The 16,259-nt window shown below is 35.6% G+C and overlaps 1 protein-coding gene across 1 annotated transcript in view; it reads left to right on the top strand.

Annotated features, from left to right (window-relative positions):
* The window catches only part of mcu (mitochondrial calcium uniporter), an 88,917-nt gene extending 73,435 nt beyond the window's left edge, over positions 1 to 15,482 (top strand). Inside the window, exons 4-9 of the mRNA XM_051125911.1 lie at positions 3,483 to 3,653; positions 6,290 to 6,394; positions 6,492 to 6,652; positions 9,175 to 9,378; positions 9,514 to 9,630; positions 10,999 to 15,482. Coding sequence (XP_050981868.1) covers positions 3,483 to 3,653; positions 6,290 to 6,394; positions 6,492 to 6,652; positions 9,175 to 9,378; positions 9,514 to 9,630; positions 10,999 to 11,079 — 839 coding nt within the window. The 3' untranslated portion in view covers positions 11,080 to 15,482. The remainder of the gene's footprint in view (positions 1 to 3,482; positions 3,654 to 6,289; positions 6,395 to 6,491; positions 6,653 to 9,174; positions 9,379 to 9,513; positions 9,631 to 10,998) is intronic.
* Positions 15,483 to 16,259: the final 777 nt, after the last annotated feature.

The raw sequence follows: 16,259 nt of genomic DNA, 5'->3' as shown, positions 1-16,259 counted from the left end.
ACAAACAAGGGACTCATGAGCAACCATCACAAAAGAAAAGAAAAGAAAACAAAGCAAAAAGCTGTAGATCATCCAGGTAACCACACACAGTATTAAGAACCAAGGGTTCCCGATTTTTGAAGGGTTTTTTTTGAGTAATGTCAGATATTTTTTTTCTCTTTTGGACTATATGTAAACATCGTGTATGTAAAATATCTTACTCAGGACAGTACTAAATACAAAATAACATGCATTTTGTATGACCTCTCTTATTTTGTTAAACTTTTTCACATTTTCACAGATTCTGCAAGGGGTTCCCAAACTTTCGCATGCCACTTGTACGTACTTAACAACCCTAAAGGGATAGTTCACACAGAAATGAAAATTGGCTGTTAATTTATTTATTCAAGATGTAAGTGACTTTTTTCTTGAGTAGAACAGTAAAGAGGACTTTTAGCTGAGACAGAGGTCCTTGGTGATTTCTTAAAATGCAAGTTAGCAGCTGCCCGTATTTGAGAATAAAAGCATATCAGGCAAAAAAATTTTTTTAAATAAATAAAAAAATTATTACTTGTGGCTCCTGATGATGTATTGAAGTCTTATGAAGTGAAATAATCAGCCTGTGCAAGAAACAAAACATTATTTACAACATTACTACCTATAAAACATAGTCTCAGGCAACAGGGAAATCTGATTCTGTGGAAATCAGAATCAAATAAATCAATAAAATTATGTAGTTATTTTTGTAATTTATGTAGTAATTTTTACTGAGAATTTGAATAGCATTTTAACTTTTAGGACCATAATGTTGATCAGTGTGTTTCATTCAAAATCAGATGTGGGATATTCCTACTTATTATCTTTGGCATAATAGTTTTCAGAAACATTGTATTTAAAAAAAGAAACCTCCTAGCAACTGCAAATACAAATAAAGGATGCTGTGCAATGGTAGCATTGTTCTGCAGGTGTATGATTATCATTTACTGTCTTTTATACGCCTGTATCTGGAAACATTTGCTAAACAGGTTTTATCATTATGTAATGTTGGATCTTTGACTCATTTGCTACGCTTATGTGCACCCAGATATGAATTGTAAATGAAATAATTGCTCAGTTGGACTGAAAGCCTTGATGTGAACATCTCAATGGATGTGACAGGGATTGATCCAAAAAAATTTGGATAGGGTGGTGTAGACAAGAAATAATTTTAATCGACAGGAAAAGATGAAGCATGTAAATGCATGAATCAGGCTATTTTCTCAGTCAGATTAAAAATAAAAATAAAAAAATAGACATGCACAGTGCCACAATGTATATGTTCAGATACATTTTATGTCTTAAAAATGTGTGTTTGTTTATTTATGTCTCATGTTTTATGAATAGGTCAGTGTAGGAGACTGAATGCTTGATAAATATTGGCTAAAAATGTCTTCTGATATATATTTCATAGTAGTTTTCTCTGTTTCCGAATGCAGTGACTAGGCACCACACATGCGCTAAGGGTAAATGAATACGTGAATCATAAAAGTTCATATAAACAGCACTTTCAGAATCTGAAATGGCACTCACTCTACTTCCTTGAACTCAGCATAGCTCCAAGGCAGTGGGTAATGTAGTTCTGCTGCCATAACTGTAGTCCGGTAGATCTGACTGGATGGGTGATGGAATCAGTGTTTGTTACGAAAGCAATGAATCTCTGGCATTACACCCAACAGGTCAGGAGAGATAAAAACACTGATACGAGTGTGAATGTAGACTGTCAATTTGGTACACTATAGAGAGAGTGATTTGCTTTGCAGTGGATTTAATAACAGTTGCTGTGTAACAGTTGGATCATGAAATCCTGCAGCAGAGCAGCTGATTCAAGCTTTTAATGCTGTCTTTGATGTGATGTACTTTACTTCAGTTGGCTTACTGAACAGTGTTGAGGAAGATAACTGTTACCCTCCAGAATACAAGCAACTCCTAACGTAATAGTTAAACTACTATCAAGCCATTTTTGTTTACTACTCTGCAGTTTACTAACAAAATTGGCTAATTTAAACTATATAAGGTGGCAATGTATTTTTCAGTTACATAAGTTTAGAAAACAGTGGAGCATGATCTCAATTAGGGTTGAGATCACTTTCAATATTTACGTCTTACAATCAATTTTACATTCATATTTTCTTGCAGTAGACTATTTTCACAGCTTGTAGAGAAGACCTTTTGAGTTTGTGTGTATCAATAGTTTTATCAAATTAAATGGTGAAATGCACTTGAAATGACTCTCAGAACAGCTCTGAAAATGAAATTCATGCTAAGTATCTGGATTCCCTCCATAGCAAAACTCATTGGGCCTTAATAAAACTATAGTCCTGCAATTGGCACTGACAGATTCTCTTTGTCATCGTGCCATGCTCGCTTGTCCGATCTGGTACGGTCCTGCGTGTGCCTACATGAAAGGCAGTTCTGAGATAGAAAAATATTGACTCTGCACTTGCTCCTTTAACCTGTTGTTCTCAAACCAGGAAGTCATTCTGGTGAAACTGAGGCAAAACAAACCTAGATTGCATAAAACTAGTTTTCTCCCATTGTAATCACTGAAGCTGTCTGCGCTGGAAGATATGTGTTCAGCTGACAGGCATCCAGTTCATATGAATGTCACACGTTGCACAGCTTCAGCCACTATTTTCTGAGTCTTTCTAAAATTCACTGTTTGAAATTGATCGCTATGAAGATTTAAGATGTATTTAAATCTCTGAACCTAACATCAAAAATAGCTCTTGATGGGGGAAAAAAAGTGAATCAAGTTACTTCAGATATTAAAATAGGTTCTTAATACTTCTCCGTTATGTCATCTTTCAGCTCTGAAGTAATTGTAAATGTGGGGAAATTGAGTAAGGTCCATCCTTATGAGGGGTCTGAGTGACATGTTAAATGACTCCCGTCTTTATCATCCAGACATCAGACCTCACCACAGAGCGTCACGGTCCCCCTCAGACTCATTAAACATAACGACTGCAGTAATGAGGCAGTATATGAATGGGACGCTGCAAGCCCCCTCGGTGAGATCAGAGCTGTTCCATCTACGGGACATCTCGAAGCGGCAGGATATTCACTGATAGTAAACTGATGTACAGTGACGTTCACTGACTCCACAGTAGCCGGGTTGTTGTTCGCTTAAGAGAGAGCGTTCATAACTCAGGCTGGACAGTTGTAATGCTGCAGCAGTGTGATGAATTCTCCCATCATTCACCAGGGCCCTTTGGTTTCCTCTTACCGTCATTACAATACTGCCCCCTGCTGGCACCCATAAGTCTGTTACACACTTGTACACACTCTCAGCAGACTCATTATTTTGTCATTTAAATGTCCTTAATGACTTTGCGACTCTTGCTTGGTAGTTTTTTGAAGGCTCAATTAATTGCTAGTAAGGTCTAACTGGACTACACTATTACCATACATAAAAAGTCTGTGTAATTTGGTTTCTACACTTCTAATGGCCAATTATGTGTCTGTAGATGTTTCAGTGGTGTATCAGAACGGCTTGCCGGTGATCTCTGTTCGTCTGCCGTCCCGACGAGAACGCTGCCAGTTCACCCTCAAACCCTTGAGCGACACAGTGGGTGTTTTCCTTCAGCAGCTGCAGGCGGAGGACAGGGGCATTGATAGAGTCGCCATCTACTCTACAGGTAGAGTACAACACGCATCACATCAACATCTCTGAAATCGAAATCTAGACAAGTCAAGTTTTGGTTTAACCTTTTGTTCCATGAATGAATGAAAGTGGAAGGTGATTCATACAAAAAAAAAAAAAAAAAAAAAGCACCACAAAAATGTTAGTCCATACTATTCATACTGTAATGATTTCCGTTCCATAAGACTTCAGAAGTATACTTCAATAGTATTATGTAAGTATGTAGTATGTACATATGCAGTACGAACTTCCTTTGTTTTTTGTTTTTATTTTCATTTTTTTCTTCTTTGAGCTTGGCAGTTTAAATCACCATTCACTTTCATGGAAAATCAGTCTTGGATATTGAGTCTAATGTCTTATCTTCTGTTAAACACGCATTTGAAGAATTCTCTTATGCTGACAAAGGCTGCCTTTAAAAAAAATACACTAAAAGCTTATATTAGTTTATAATTACAAAATATTATTACAATTTAAAGTGACTGTTTTCTATTTTTAAAGAAAGAAAGAAAGAAAGAAAGAAAGAGAATGAATGAATGAATGAATGAATGAATGAAATTATTCCTGTGATTCAAGGCTTACTTTTCAGCATTCAGTCTTCTGAATATGCTGATTTGCTGGTTATTTATTTTGGGGTTCAAGTGCATAGTGCTGAAACCCTAGTGTAATTGTTAGAATGGCCAAGGATCATCTCCAAGTAAAACTGATCATGGAGACCAAACCATAAGTCATAGAGACTTGAAACTTGGAGGGATGGTAGTACTCACACTGTCTACAACATCACCAAGGCTTGCCCCAGTTGGCCTAACGGTGGCGCTACAGTGCTCAAATTTTAATGTATTTTGGATTTTTTGAAAAATCTACTTTTGCTGACTAGTTCTAGTTTTTTTGCTCGATTGGAACCAAACCAGTGCAGAAAGATTCTCTGGAAAATCAATAATTAGAGAAAAAAAAGGACAAACTTTTAACTCACTGTCGCAAAGGGATGCCAAAACATTCAAAAGGAGCGGGGCCACTTTTAGTAAAATGCCTATAACTCCTTTGCCAAACTCAGAACACTTATGTAAGAGCTCAATCTGAGGTCACAGGACAAAAATTGTGGAGCTTGGCCACTTGTTGGCGCTATAAGAGAAAAAACAAAACAAAAATGGCTATACCTACCCAACCATTTGTCCTATCAATATTAAAATCGCTGTGCACGGTGTTGGTCCACAGTGCCACAAGTGTCTATAAGGACATTAGTGTATGTCAAAAAGACATGGCCGCCTTTGGCCGATAAATTTTGAGCAACCATTAGACAAGGTTAACGGAGACCGATCGGAACGAAACTTGGTGGACCTGTTTGACTAACGGCCCCAGAGGTCTGTGAGAGATTTGAAAGAAATTGGCCACTGGGGGACGATATCGCATTTTTCAAGGTTGTAAACAATTGTACATTGCAGTTTTTCACTTATATACACACAGTACTCATATATCATGCGATAGAACTTCTCATTCCGGACAACTTTGGCTCTAGAACCACTTCTGTAAATCAAATTGTTTGTTAAATGATTGCAAAGATGTAAAAAAAAAACATACTTTTGCAAACTAGTCAGTACAAGGCAGTACAATTCTGTGGACTCTCTAGGTCAATAGTTATCAAAAAAATGTCGAAATTCACTCTTTGGAAAGCTATAACAAGGGTCGTTTTACCCAGACTTACCAAAAATCCTACAAAGCCTAAAGAAAAACTCAAAACTTCACGAAACCTGGTGAGCACATGTGACAGGTGATTCTAAACAAGCACGCAAAGTTTTAAAGAGATCAGACCACAGCTGCCACTATAATAGTCGTAAATGTTAAAAACATAATATTTTTTATGGTAAATCACCTGGATTTGCCAAAAATGCTTTTTAAAATCATAGATATGGTGGTTACAGGCTTGCTAAATAATGTATTATTTCATATGTGCTTAAATGCCTTAAAGCGCTTGAACCCCGGTAATCGCTGATTGCAGCTATATTTATGATTATCATTGCTGAAAATAGTTGTGTTGCTTAAACCGTAATATATATTCAGAATTTTTTGGGTTAATGGATTTTTAAAAGAACAGTTTTTATTTGAACTAGACATATTTTACCATATTTAAAATATTTACTGCCACATCAATTTAATGCACACAAAAAATTTGACTGACCCCAACGGTACTATACAAATAGTAGAGTTTTCATGTTTTGGTGAGCTATCACTTTAAGAATAGTCAATGTAGCATTGAACATTTAAACACATTCACTGTATTTTAATTTCAGTCATTAGCAAAATCTTTTGTAGTTTAATCTACAAATCACAGATGAATGTGGCTTTATCTGACATGTTTAATTGATAGTACATCCTATAATCTAATTGAGGAACAAGAATCATTTGTACAAGTTCAATTATTCCCGGGTGAGAGGCACTTGAGCTTTCTCTTGCCTTGTCTGCTGTCGTTACCTCTCTCTGTTTCACCTCAGATTGGAAAATGCTTCTTCACCTGATGAGCATACTAACGCAGAGCAGGAAACCTTTGTGATAAGCATTGGGATTGGCTCTTGTATTACATAACCGTTTCAGTGAGAGGAATGCGTTCCTCTAATGTCTCTCCTTCTCTCTCTATAGATGGAGCAAGAATAGCATCCTCTACAGGGGTTGACATTTTACTTATGGACAGCTTTAAGCTAGTCATTAATGACACGACATACCTGGTGCAGCCACCCAGGAGAGGTGAGTGTGCACAGTGACTGTTGCATTGAGGATCATTACGTGCAAGACTTTACAGAGGCCCAATGGAGTTTTTGATATTCTGTTGGCATCATTGCAGATCTGCTACCACACGAGGAAGCGGACCGACTGAACGATGTCAAGTTCTTGGTGCAGCAGCTCTACACCACTCTGCGCATAGAGGAGCATCAGCTCACCAAAGAGAGAGAGCTGATTGGACGACTGGAGGACCTCAACTCTCAGCTCCAGCCCTTGGAGAAGGTGTGTTAACTTAGGTCAATATAAGTATGTAAAGCCAACAAAACACCAAAAACATTACTTGCTTTTATTGTTTGATTGGTTGATTGACCGATTTCCATTTTACACCAAAAGACCATTGACATATCTGGTGTAAGCTGTTTCTACTTCAGAGTGGAAAAAAAATTAAAAGGTAGTTATAAGATTGCAAAGTTTGAAATAACAATCACGATAAACAATCGTTACAGTCATGATATTGCAGGACATTGCGAGATATAAATAGAGATATGAAGTTGCAATTACATGAAAACAAGTCACAAATGCAAAATTACATTTTGTCATTTGAAATCACAGTTGGGGGATATAAAGTCTCAATTGAAAGGTATAAAAATTGGTCTTTTGTGACGCAGTCACAGTTGCAAGATATACAGTATGTGTCAAAATGTGTGATGTAAGGACACAAATGGAAGATATGGTCAATTAGTTTTCATGTTTTTAACTCTGTGGCACCAACAGTCTTTCATTTGTGCTACAAAGTTCAGAAAAGATGTAATTTATGCAAATTAATCAGCAATGTGATGCAGGGGCTGCAGTTAAGACAGTGGAGCTCTCATGAATCATCTCCTGTCAAAGAAAATGAAGTTAATGTTACTTGTAAGAAGTTTCCCTCCTATGATTTGTCTCTGCCCACATGCAGAGATGTAATGAACAATGGATCCGTTGAAAACAAATTGTCGGTCTACTTAGTGAGTTTGATACAAGCATTGATAATCTTGTTCACCATATGGTGTAATATTTTACTTTTGGAATTTGTTTACGTAGTCTTTGCCCTGCATTATGTAAATTTACAGCATAGTACAGTGTAGTACACTACCAAACAAAAGATTTTTAATGTTTTTTTTTGTTTTGGTTTTTTTTTTAAGAACTCTCTCCTGGTCACCAAGCCTGCATTTATTTGATGCAAAATAAAGTAATATTGTGAAATATTTTTACTATTCAAAATAACTGCTTTCTTTTTAAATATATTTTAAAATGCAATTTATTTCTGTAATCAAAGCTCAGTTTTCAGCATCATTACTCCAGTTTCCAGTGTCACATGATCCTTCAGAAATCATTCTAATATGCTGATTTGCTTTTAAAGAAACATTTTATTATTAATATTATTATTATTATTATCATCATCATCATCATCATCATCATCAGTATCTAAAACAGTTGAGTACATTAAGGATTGTTTGATACATAGAAAGATCCAAAGATCAGCATTTATCTGAAATAAAAAGCCTTTGTAACATTATACACTACGCCATTGAAAAGCTTGGAGTTAGTATATATTAAATTATAGAAATTAATACTTTTATTTAGCAAGGATGTTTTAAATTGATCAAAAGTGAGAATAAAGACATTTATAATGTTACAAAAGATTTCTATTTCAGATAAATGCTGTTCTTCTGAACTTTCTGTTCATCAAAGAAACCTGAAAAAATTCTACTCGACTGTTTTCAACATAATAAATAAATGTTAAATAAATGTGTTTTGAGCAGCAAAACAGAATATTAGAATGATTTCTGGAAGATCATGTGACTGGAGTAATGATTCTAAAAATTCAGCTTTGAAATCAGGAATAAGTTACATTTTAAAATATATTCAAATAGAAAAGAGTTATTTTAAATAGTAAAAATAGTTTTACTGGTTTTGCTGTACTTTGGATTAGATAAATGTAGACTTAGTGAGCAGAAGAGATCAGATTAAAAATCTTACTGTTCAAAAACATTTGACAGGTAGTGTATATTAACCAACATCTCAAAAAAAAAAAAAAAAAAAAAAAAAAGATTTTTCAGTGGAATCATAAACTGGAGAAGAAAAAAAAACTAATTTATGACATTTATGAATTTATATACTCCATTTTTTATTAGTTGCGCCAATCACTGACCCACTCACACAGGATTGTGGGATATCATAGATGAAAATCATAGATGAGCAAACGAAACATCTAGAGTAATACAAACACACATTATCTGATCATAATGACAACTGATAATTAGGCTGAGAGTCTAATTGCACAGTACATTGAGTGTTTGGAAAAGAGGGTTTTAACACACTGAGAGCTGCCTGAATACTGCTAATTTTGTAATTCCAAAGTTTTGCTATAAACCGAATGAGCTTTGCCTTTGGGATTTTTGTGTTCTTCAGCAGAAGTGAGCAAACTGTTTGTTTATTCCACATGGACAGCAAAATAAAAGCCGTATTAGCTCTAAAAAAGGGAAAAGGAAGTGTGTCTGTAGTGTTCTGATAGCAAAATATCAATATAGTTGTATGAGGAGAATAAATTACTTAAGATTTTGATGTTAATGTAACACATTTTGGGTATATATATATATATATATATGCAATGGGACCTCACTGTAAAATTTTACCTATTATACATTAAATTAATTTTGAAATGTTAACTCGTGAATGATTTGTCATTTTACTTCTCAAAACATAATATCGTTTTTTTTGGAATGTTTGTAATATCGTTTGTAATATCTTTCTCCTTTTCTCAGGTTAAAGAAGAGCTGAGTAAGAAAGCAGAGCGCCGGACTACTTGGGTGCTGTGGGGTGGGATGGCGTACATGGCCACACAGTTTGGCATTCTGGCACGGCTGACCTGGTGGGAGTACTCATGGGATATCATGGAGCCTGTCACGTATTTTATCACCTACGGTACAGCAATGGCTATGTACGCTTACTTCGTGCTGACACGTCAGGTGAGCCGCTCCAGCTCGTTATCCCCACACCTCGCCCTAGAAGATCAGTGGAATTTTAGAAGGTGCCTGTGAATGCATGGGTGCCACAGCAGGAGGAGATCCGTCTGACCTCTCTGCTGTTGTTCTCTCACACAGGAATATATTTACCCAGACGCCAGGGACAGACAGTACCTGCTGTTCTTTCATAAGGGAGCGAAGAGAACACGCTTTGACATTGAGAAGTACAACAAACTGAAGGATGCGATTGCTGAGGTAAGCTAGCTCACAAACAAACATCATATGAGTCACTCCTTTCATCCTCTTAAAGGGATCGGAAAACTGTTGTTATACTGTGTATGCAGCAGACATGTGATGGTGTTTGTTATTATGGCTTATGATTTTGTTATCCTGGACAGCTTTATTTATTTATTTATTTATTTTTTGACAACAAAACAAGAGAAGCTGTACAGCATTGTCATAGACAACAGTGAATATATTTGAATACCAAATGCTGTTTAAAGATGGTGTTATTCTCTATCATAATAATATATTCATAATTCATAATGTGCTTAATTTTAATCAGTAAATGTTATGTCACATGAAATGCTAATTGTCATTTTGCATATTCAGCTGTCTATAAATCAGAATTTATTTGCAGAGATTCATTTTAATGTTCTTATTTTCCAATGTTCAGATTCTTAAGGTTTTTTTTTTGTTGTTTTTTTTGTGCCTATTTTGTAGGTGCAGACAAAACATGGCAAAAACAATTGTATTTTATGTTTTTTTTATTTTAAATATTTTATCATTTGATGAAAAATACAGTAAAAACAATAATATAGTGACATATTATTACAATATAAAATAACTATTTTCCAGTTTAATTTGTTTTAAAATGTAATTTATTGTGATGCAAAGCTGAATTTTCTCCAGCCTTCAGTGTCAGATAATTCTTCAGAAATCATTCTGATATGCAGATTTAATGCTTAAAAAACATTTCTTATTATTATCAATGTTGAAAACAGGTTAATATTATGTGGAAACAGTGATACACTACCATCCAATAATTATGGAGTAAATAAAAAATGAAGTTTATATGAAATTAAGACATTACAAAAGAATTCTATTTCAAATAAATTTTCTTTTGAACATTCTGTTTATCAAAGAACTTAAAAAAATGTTTTCCACCAAATTATTAAGCAGCAGAAACTGTTTCATAATCAAATAATAAAAAAATAACAAGAAAGGAACGTTAATAATAGTTGAGCACCAATAATAACTGATAATAATTGAGAACCACATCCGCATATTAGAATAATTTCTGAAGGTTCGTAAGTGGGATAATCTATGGTTGGGTGTGCATTATACAATTCTAATGCATGACAGGCAAAAAACTGCCTGATTTTGCTTTCTACATATCGTTTTTTGCAATCAGGCATTAAAAGAAAGCAATAGAACACTTTAATATAGGTCATGGGTCACATGGATAACTCATGACATACTACTTTTAGTGCATTTTTGTCATTTTTTGAAAGCCCCTGATTACTGTCTGCTTTGTTGTATGGAAAAGAGCAGGATGTACATTCTCTCCAGCATCTCTACTTTTCTAAATTCATTCATGCTTATTTTCTTTCTGTACCTCAGGCGGAGTTGGATCTAAAGCGTCTACGAGACCCGCTGCAGTTGCACCTCCCTATCCAGCAAATCGATGCCAGCAAGGACTGATGACAACCTAAAGCCCTTTCTGCCTCTCTCTCTCTTACTTCATTCTCTTCTGCCTCTTTGCGTTTTGTTTTCTGTCTCTTTTTATCTTTTTCTTTTATCTCTATAACCTCAATGAAAAACCACAACCACAGCAGGCTTCGGAGTTTTATTATTATCCTTTGTATTGTTTTCTTTAATTTGGCAAGTCTATGCAGAGGAGAAGAGATACAATTAAACGAAACAACAAAACTACATCCCTGAACGGATGGTGACGACAGATGCTCGCTGAACAGGCGCTCTCATATCGCAACAGGACCACGCAGAGAAACGCAGAGCTACTTTAGACAGGAAGTTTGAGACATTGGGATTCAACCAGTATATCGTCTTGCATGGGAAACAGACTCTAGGTCTAAAAACCATCTGCCCTTGGGTTGAACAGTTTTTTCCACATTGGAGTACTGCTGAGATCCCTAACTCTGACACTTTGCAGAAGAGATTTCGGGATGTGGTGCACTTTTCCGTCATGGAAAAGATCCGTTTACCATCGAGCCAGTCCTCTTGTGGCTGAAACGCCTGTACCCAACAGCCTAAGCGAAACACTCTTGACTCACCCCAAATCCTTTCTCGCTTCCTTACGGACCTGTTAAAAGCTGAAGACAGATCTAACAGCTTAAATATCACTGTGTGTTCTATTATTCCAAAAGAAAAAAAAGAATCAAAGAATTTTGGCACTTTTTATTTTAAAAGCCATATTATGTTTATTATGATGATGAAAAAAAGAGAAATGAGCAGAAATTTTTTTTCTTCTTCTCATTATTAGATTTTTTTTTTTAACCATGCCACCAGACATTACATATCTGCAGATGTTCTAAAAAAAAATATTTTCTAAGATTCCCATCATCAAACGAAGTTCAAATAGTGCATCCCTAACGCTGTGAGCCTTTTTTTTTTTTTTTCAAAATATGATACACTCCATCAGTTTACATGTTGATGAGAAACGCACATACACATGGTTGCTTGGCAGATGGATCCTCTTTAAAGGTCTTCTCTCTTCTCTATAAATCTTCTTTCGAACATCATCAAATGACATTTTCCCACAGTGCCTCACAGCATCTGCTGCAGCGTGCTTGTTACGAAACACCTGTTTATCAGACGCGATCCAAGAAAATGACCCATCGAACGGTCTTAAGGCAGGTCACTGTGTAAAACGCGATTTATTTTTCTGAAAAAAGGTTCCGGACGCGATCAATTTCCCATCAGTCATGTGGCGTTTTTAGCTGCATATATATGCCAAGTCTTCTGGAACGTGCAGAGAACGTGTAATATATTAGATCTAGAATTAGCGTGTGTTTTGCACACTTCGTGGCATGCCATAGAGAGAGATCGTCGCATCCTTTGTCTATATGTGCTATCTTTAGCCCACAGGCCTTAGCAACGATTCTAGCTGGGTTGAGCTGATCGTCAACATTGTTTTTCCCATGCATTTTCAGACCAGTTATTTATTACATGAGATTATATATGCTATTATAAATACAAAGTTCTCTTAATCCTTTCACTTTGATTTCGACAGAGATGGTCGCCCAGACTGTTTGAATCTAAGGGATGTGAAACTGACTTGCTTTCTAACAAAAGGAACATATCAAGTCAAGTCTTGAAATTGGTTTTTGGGCCATTATCATGACCCATAAACTTGCTGTCTTTTATGGGTTTGCCCTACACACTCAGACCCCTGCAGAGAAATAGCTCTGTTGTTCTATAGCAGAAGTCTGTTCATCATGACAGACTATCCATGTTTGTGCCTGTGGTCGTCATTAAGCGCTTTCAAAGCCATATTCATGTTGTGTTCGTCTGTCTAGAGGCGGGAGGGACACATAGTCCACCTCGTCCATTCTTACCTTGTGTTTAAATTTTACAAGGTGAGACTCCAGCCTACAACTCTGATAGAAGGATCATTTAACTTCAGACAACTTTCTATCAAACTCAATGGAGAAATTTAGTAGAATGTTCTAACAGCTTATTTCCAAACAACATTCATACTGACCATGGCCGTCAGTGTTCATTATTTAACATGACACTATATTTTCCTTAAGTCTTCAGAAGCCATATAACAATTCTGAGGCACAGATTGACATTTCCTAAAATGTTGATTGTGTAGATTCGTTTTTAGGTTCAAACATTGATATTAAATGTTTCAGAGTTGCAATGAGGACTATTTTCTGCATGTCTTTACAAAGCCACAAGACATGTATTTCTTTGAAACACAAATAAAGATTGCTAAAATCCATTGACATTTCTGTCCATCCATTGATAGTTCATCCAACCAAAACCTCAATGCATCAAAGTACAAAACAGACTTTTGTATGAATCGAGTGGTTTAATCCAAGTTTTCTGAAGAGACACGACTGCTTTATGTGATGAAGAGTCTTTTATTAATACATTGTTCAATGCACATACATGGAGCTTATCAAATATGGTAAACTGAAGCTCAAAGTTAAAACTTTACAATCATTTTACCAGTTAAGTGTGTTCATCATATAAAGTAACTGTCTCTTTAGAAGACTTTGATTAAATCACTTGATTCATATGGATTTATGCATTTTTTGATGCTTGGAATTTCAACGGATGGATGAAAAAGATGAGAGAATGTTAAAAATACCTTATTTGTTTTATGTCAAACTGACAATTGAGTCTTATGTTTTTGTAATGACAAAGGGTGAGCAGATATTTCAGTCTGTTCCTCACACTTCAGGAGACCTGGAATATATCATATGGATGACTTTTTTTGTTGTTGTTGTTTTTGGAGCTTGACAGACATGGTCACTATAAACTGAGGTTTTAGAAAAAAAACTCTTCAAGATTTCTCTGTTTTGTGTTCATTGGAGGAAAAAAATTACAGCATTGAGTCTGGAATGACATTATGGTAAATAATGACAGAAATATTTGGGGAGCCAAAGCATAATCCAGGTTATCATAAACCTAATTGTGGTTTGTGGAGTTTGCATGTTTGGCTAAAAATGGAAGTGTTGTGATGGAGCCCCTTTAACAGTGACTGTTTATTGTTGGTGAGGAGTTCAGGTCAGTGGGAGTTACTCGGTGTGCGTGAGTGAATTACATTGTGATTTAACACAGCAAGACCTGAACTGTAGGTGATTTATTTTTTTAAAGGATGACAGCTGATAACTGCATTATGTCTGACCCAGCTGGTTTCAGTGGAGATGCTTCTTTCTTTTATCCGAGTTTGAACAGACTGTATGTCATATTATAAGATGGATTTTTAACTGTGGTTCCATCACTGTAGTCGTAGCTGATGGGTACGCATTAATCACTCACAAATGTTCATCATTCTGAACCTAAACCTAAACCTTAGTATCTGACTGGTTGAATGGGATGTCTTGCATAAGGAATCAAGGTCACTGTGATTGCAGTTGGTGCAAGGATCTTGTCTAAGATTTTCAGTTCATGCATAATCTTCGTCCATAGCATAAAACATCCATTCTGCCTCACTTATGTAATCACCAGTCATAAACTCAGCAGTAAACACACTCCAGTTATTTCAGGGCAGAAACTCAACCATCTCTTTTTCCAAGATGCCCAATACACTGACATCCGTTGACCTATTGTATGTCTATAAGAGGTCTCGGGCCTGGTCATTATCTGATAAGTTGAACTTCTTTTCATTTATTTCTAGGGTTTTTTTTTTGTTTGTTTCAGGGTTTTTTTTTTAAATAATAATATATCAAATATATGGAATCTATTCTAAAGCGGGTGTTGCATGAATGTATGTTTACATGGGGAAATTATATATAAATGAATCAAAAAAGCAAAGATTATTATGAATGCTGATTGCAGATTTACAGACTCCTGGTTCATCAAGAGTTTGATTTTTCCACCCTGTCCCTCATCCTCCATGACCCAGCAGCAAGGATGCTCTCGGCTGCTGCACAGGCTCTGATCGGTCAAGGATCTCCTCTCCATTATGTCTTGTTTTAGCCTGTCTTTGCTCTCTCAGTCTCAATGCTGCTGCTCGATCGCTGCAGTGCTGCCTTTATTCTGAACACTGATCTGAGAACAGAGAGTATGGAAGACCTGACCTTCTCGAACACCCCTCGCTCCGCCCATTTGCTCGTCTTTCTTTAGCTCCTTATTATACTCCCACACTGATTATGTTTTAGTTATGTGTATTGTTTTAAAGTTTTCTTCATGTGCACTTAAAATGAAAATTATATTTCGGGGAAAATAGGTAATGGGTGACGCTGAATGAAAAACATTTTTTTCATATTCTTTGTTCATTTTGTCATTGGCATCGGATGCTGTAATGTTAGAAGACTTTAAAAATGACAATGTAAAATCCTGTATCATTTATGAAATGTGTATAAAAGAGAAATGTAATTCAATTATCAATAAATACTTATCCAGTTTTGGAACCGGTAGTCATTTTATTTATTGAAAATACAAATCTATTTATAGCGAAACATTTTGCATAACAGTGTTGTTACAGAACATAAAATACACACCTTCAATTATAAAGCAGAATATACAGTTGAGGTCAAAAGTTTACATACACCTTGCAGAATCTGTAAAATGCTAATTTACCGAAATAAGAGGGATCATACAAAATTTGGTACTGACCTAAGATATTTTACATAAAAGACATTTACATATAGTCCACAAGAGAAAATAATAGTTAAATTTACAGAAATATTTACGTATGCTACAAAAGTTTACATATGCTTGATCCTTAATACTGTGTTATTAGTGGAATGATCCACAGCTGTATTTTGTTGTTGTTTTGTTTTAGTTGTTTGTTGTTTATTTGTTTAGTGATAGTTGTTCATGAGTCTCTTGTTTGTCCCACTGTTCTTTAGAAAAACCCCACAAATTCTCAGCATTTTTGTGTATTTTAACCTTTTCCGGCAATGACTGTATGATTCTGAGATCCATCTTTTAACACTGTGAACAACTGAGGGACTCATATGCAACTATTGCAGAAATTTTAAACGCTCACTGATGCTCCAGAAGGAAACACAATGCATTTAGAGCGAGGGGTGTAAACTTTTGAACAGAGTGAAGATGTGTACATTTTCCTTGTTTTGACTAAATATCTTTTTTTCCTCATTTAGTCCTGCCCTTCTGAAGCTACAGCTGATACTTACATGTTCCCAGAAGACAAAATAAGTTTACCCTGATGTTCAAATTCAAAG

This window comes from Labeo rohita, chromosome 13 (assembly GCF_022985175.1).
Source record: "Labeo rohita strain BAU-BD-2019 chromosome 13, IGBB_LRoh.1.0, whole genome shotgun sequence".
NCBI lineage: Eukaryota > Metazoa > Chordata > Actinopteri > Cypriniformes > Cyprinidae > Labeo > Labeo rohita.
Note: the sequence above shows the minus strand (reverse complement) of the source record. Positions and strands in the feature narration are given on the sequence as shown.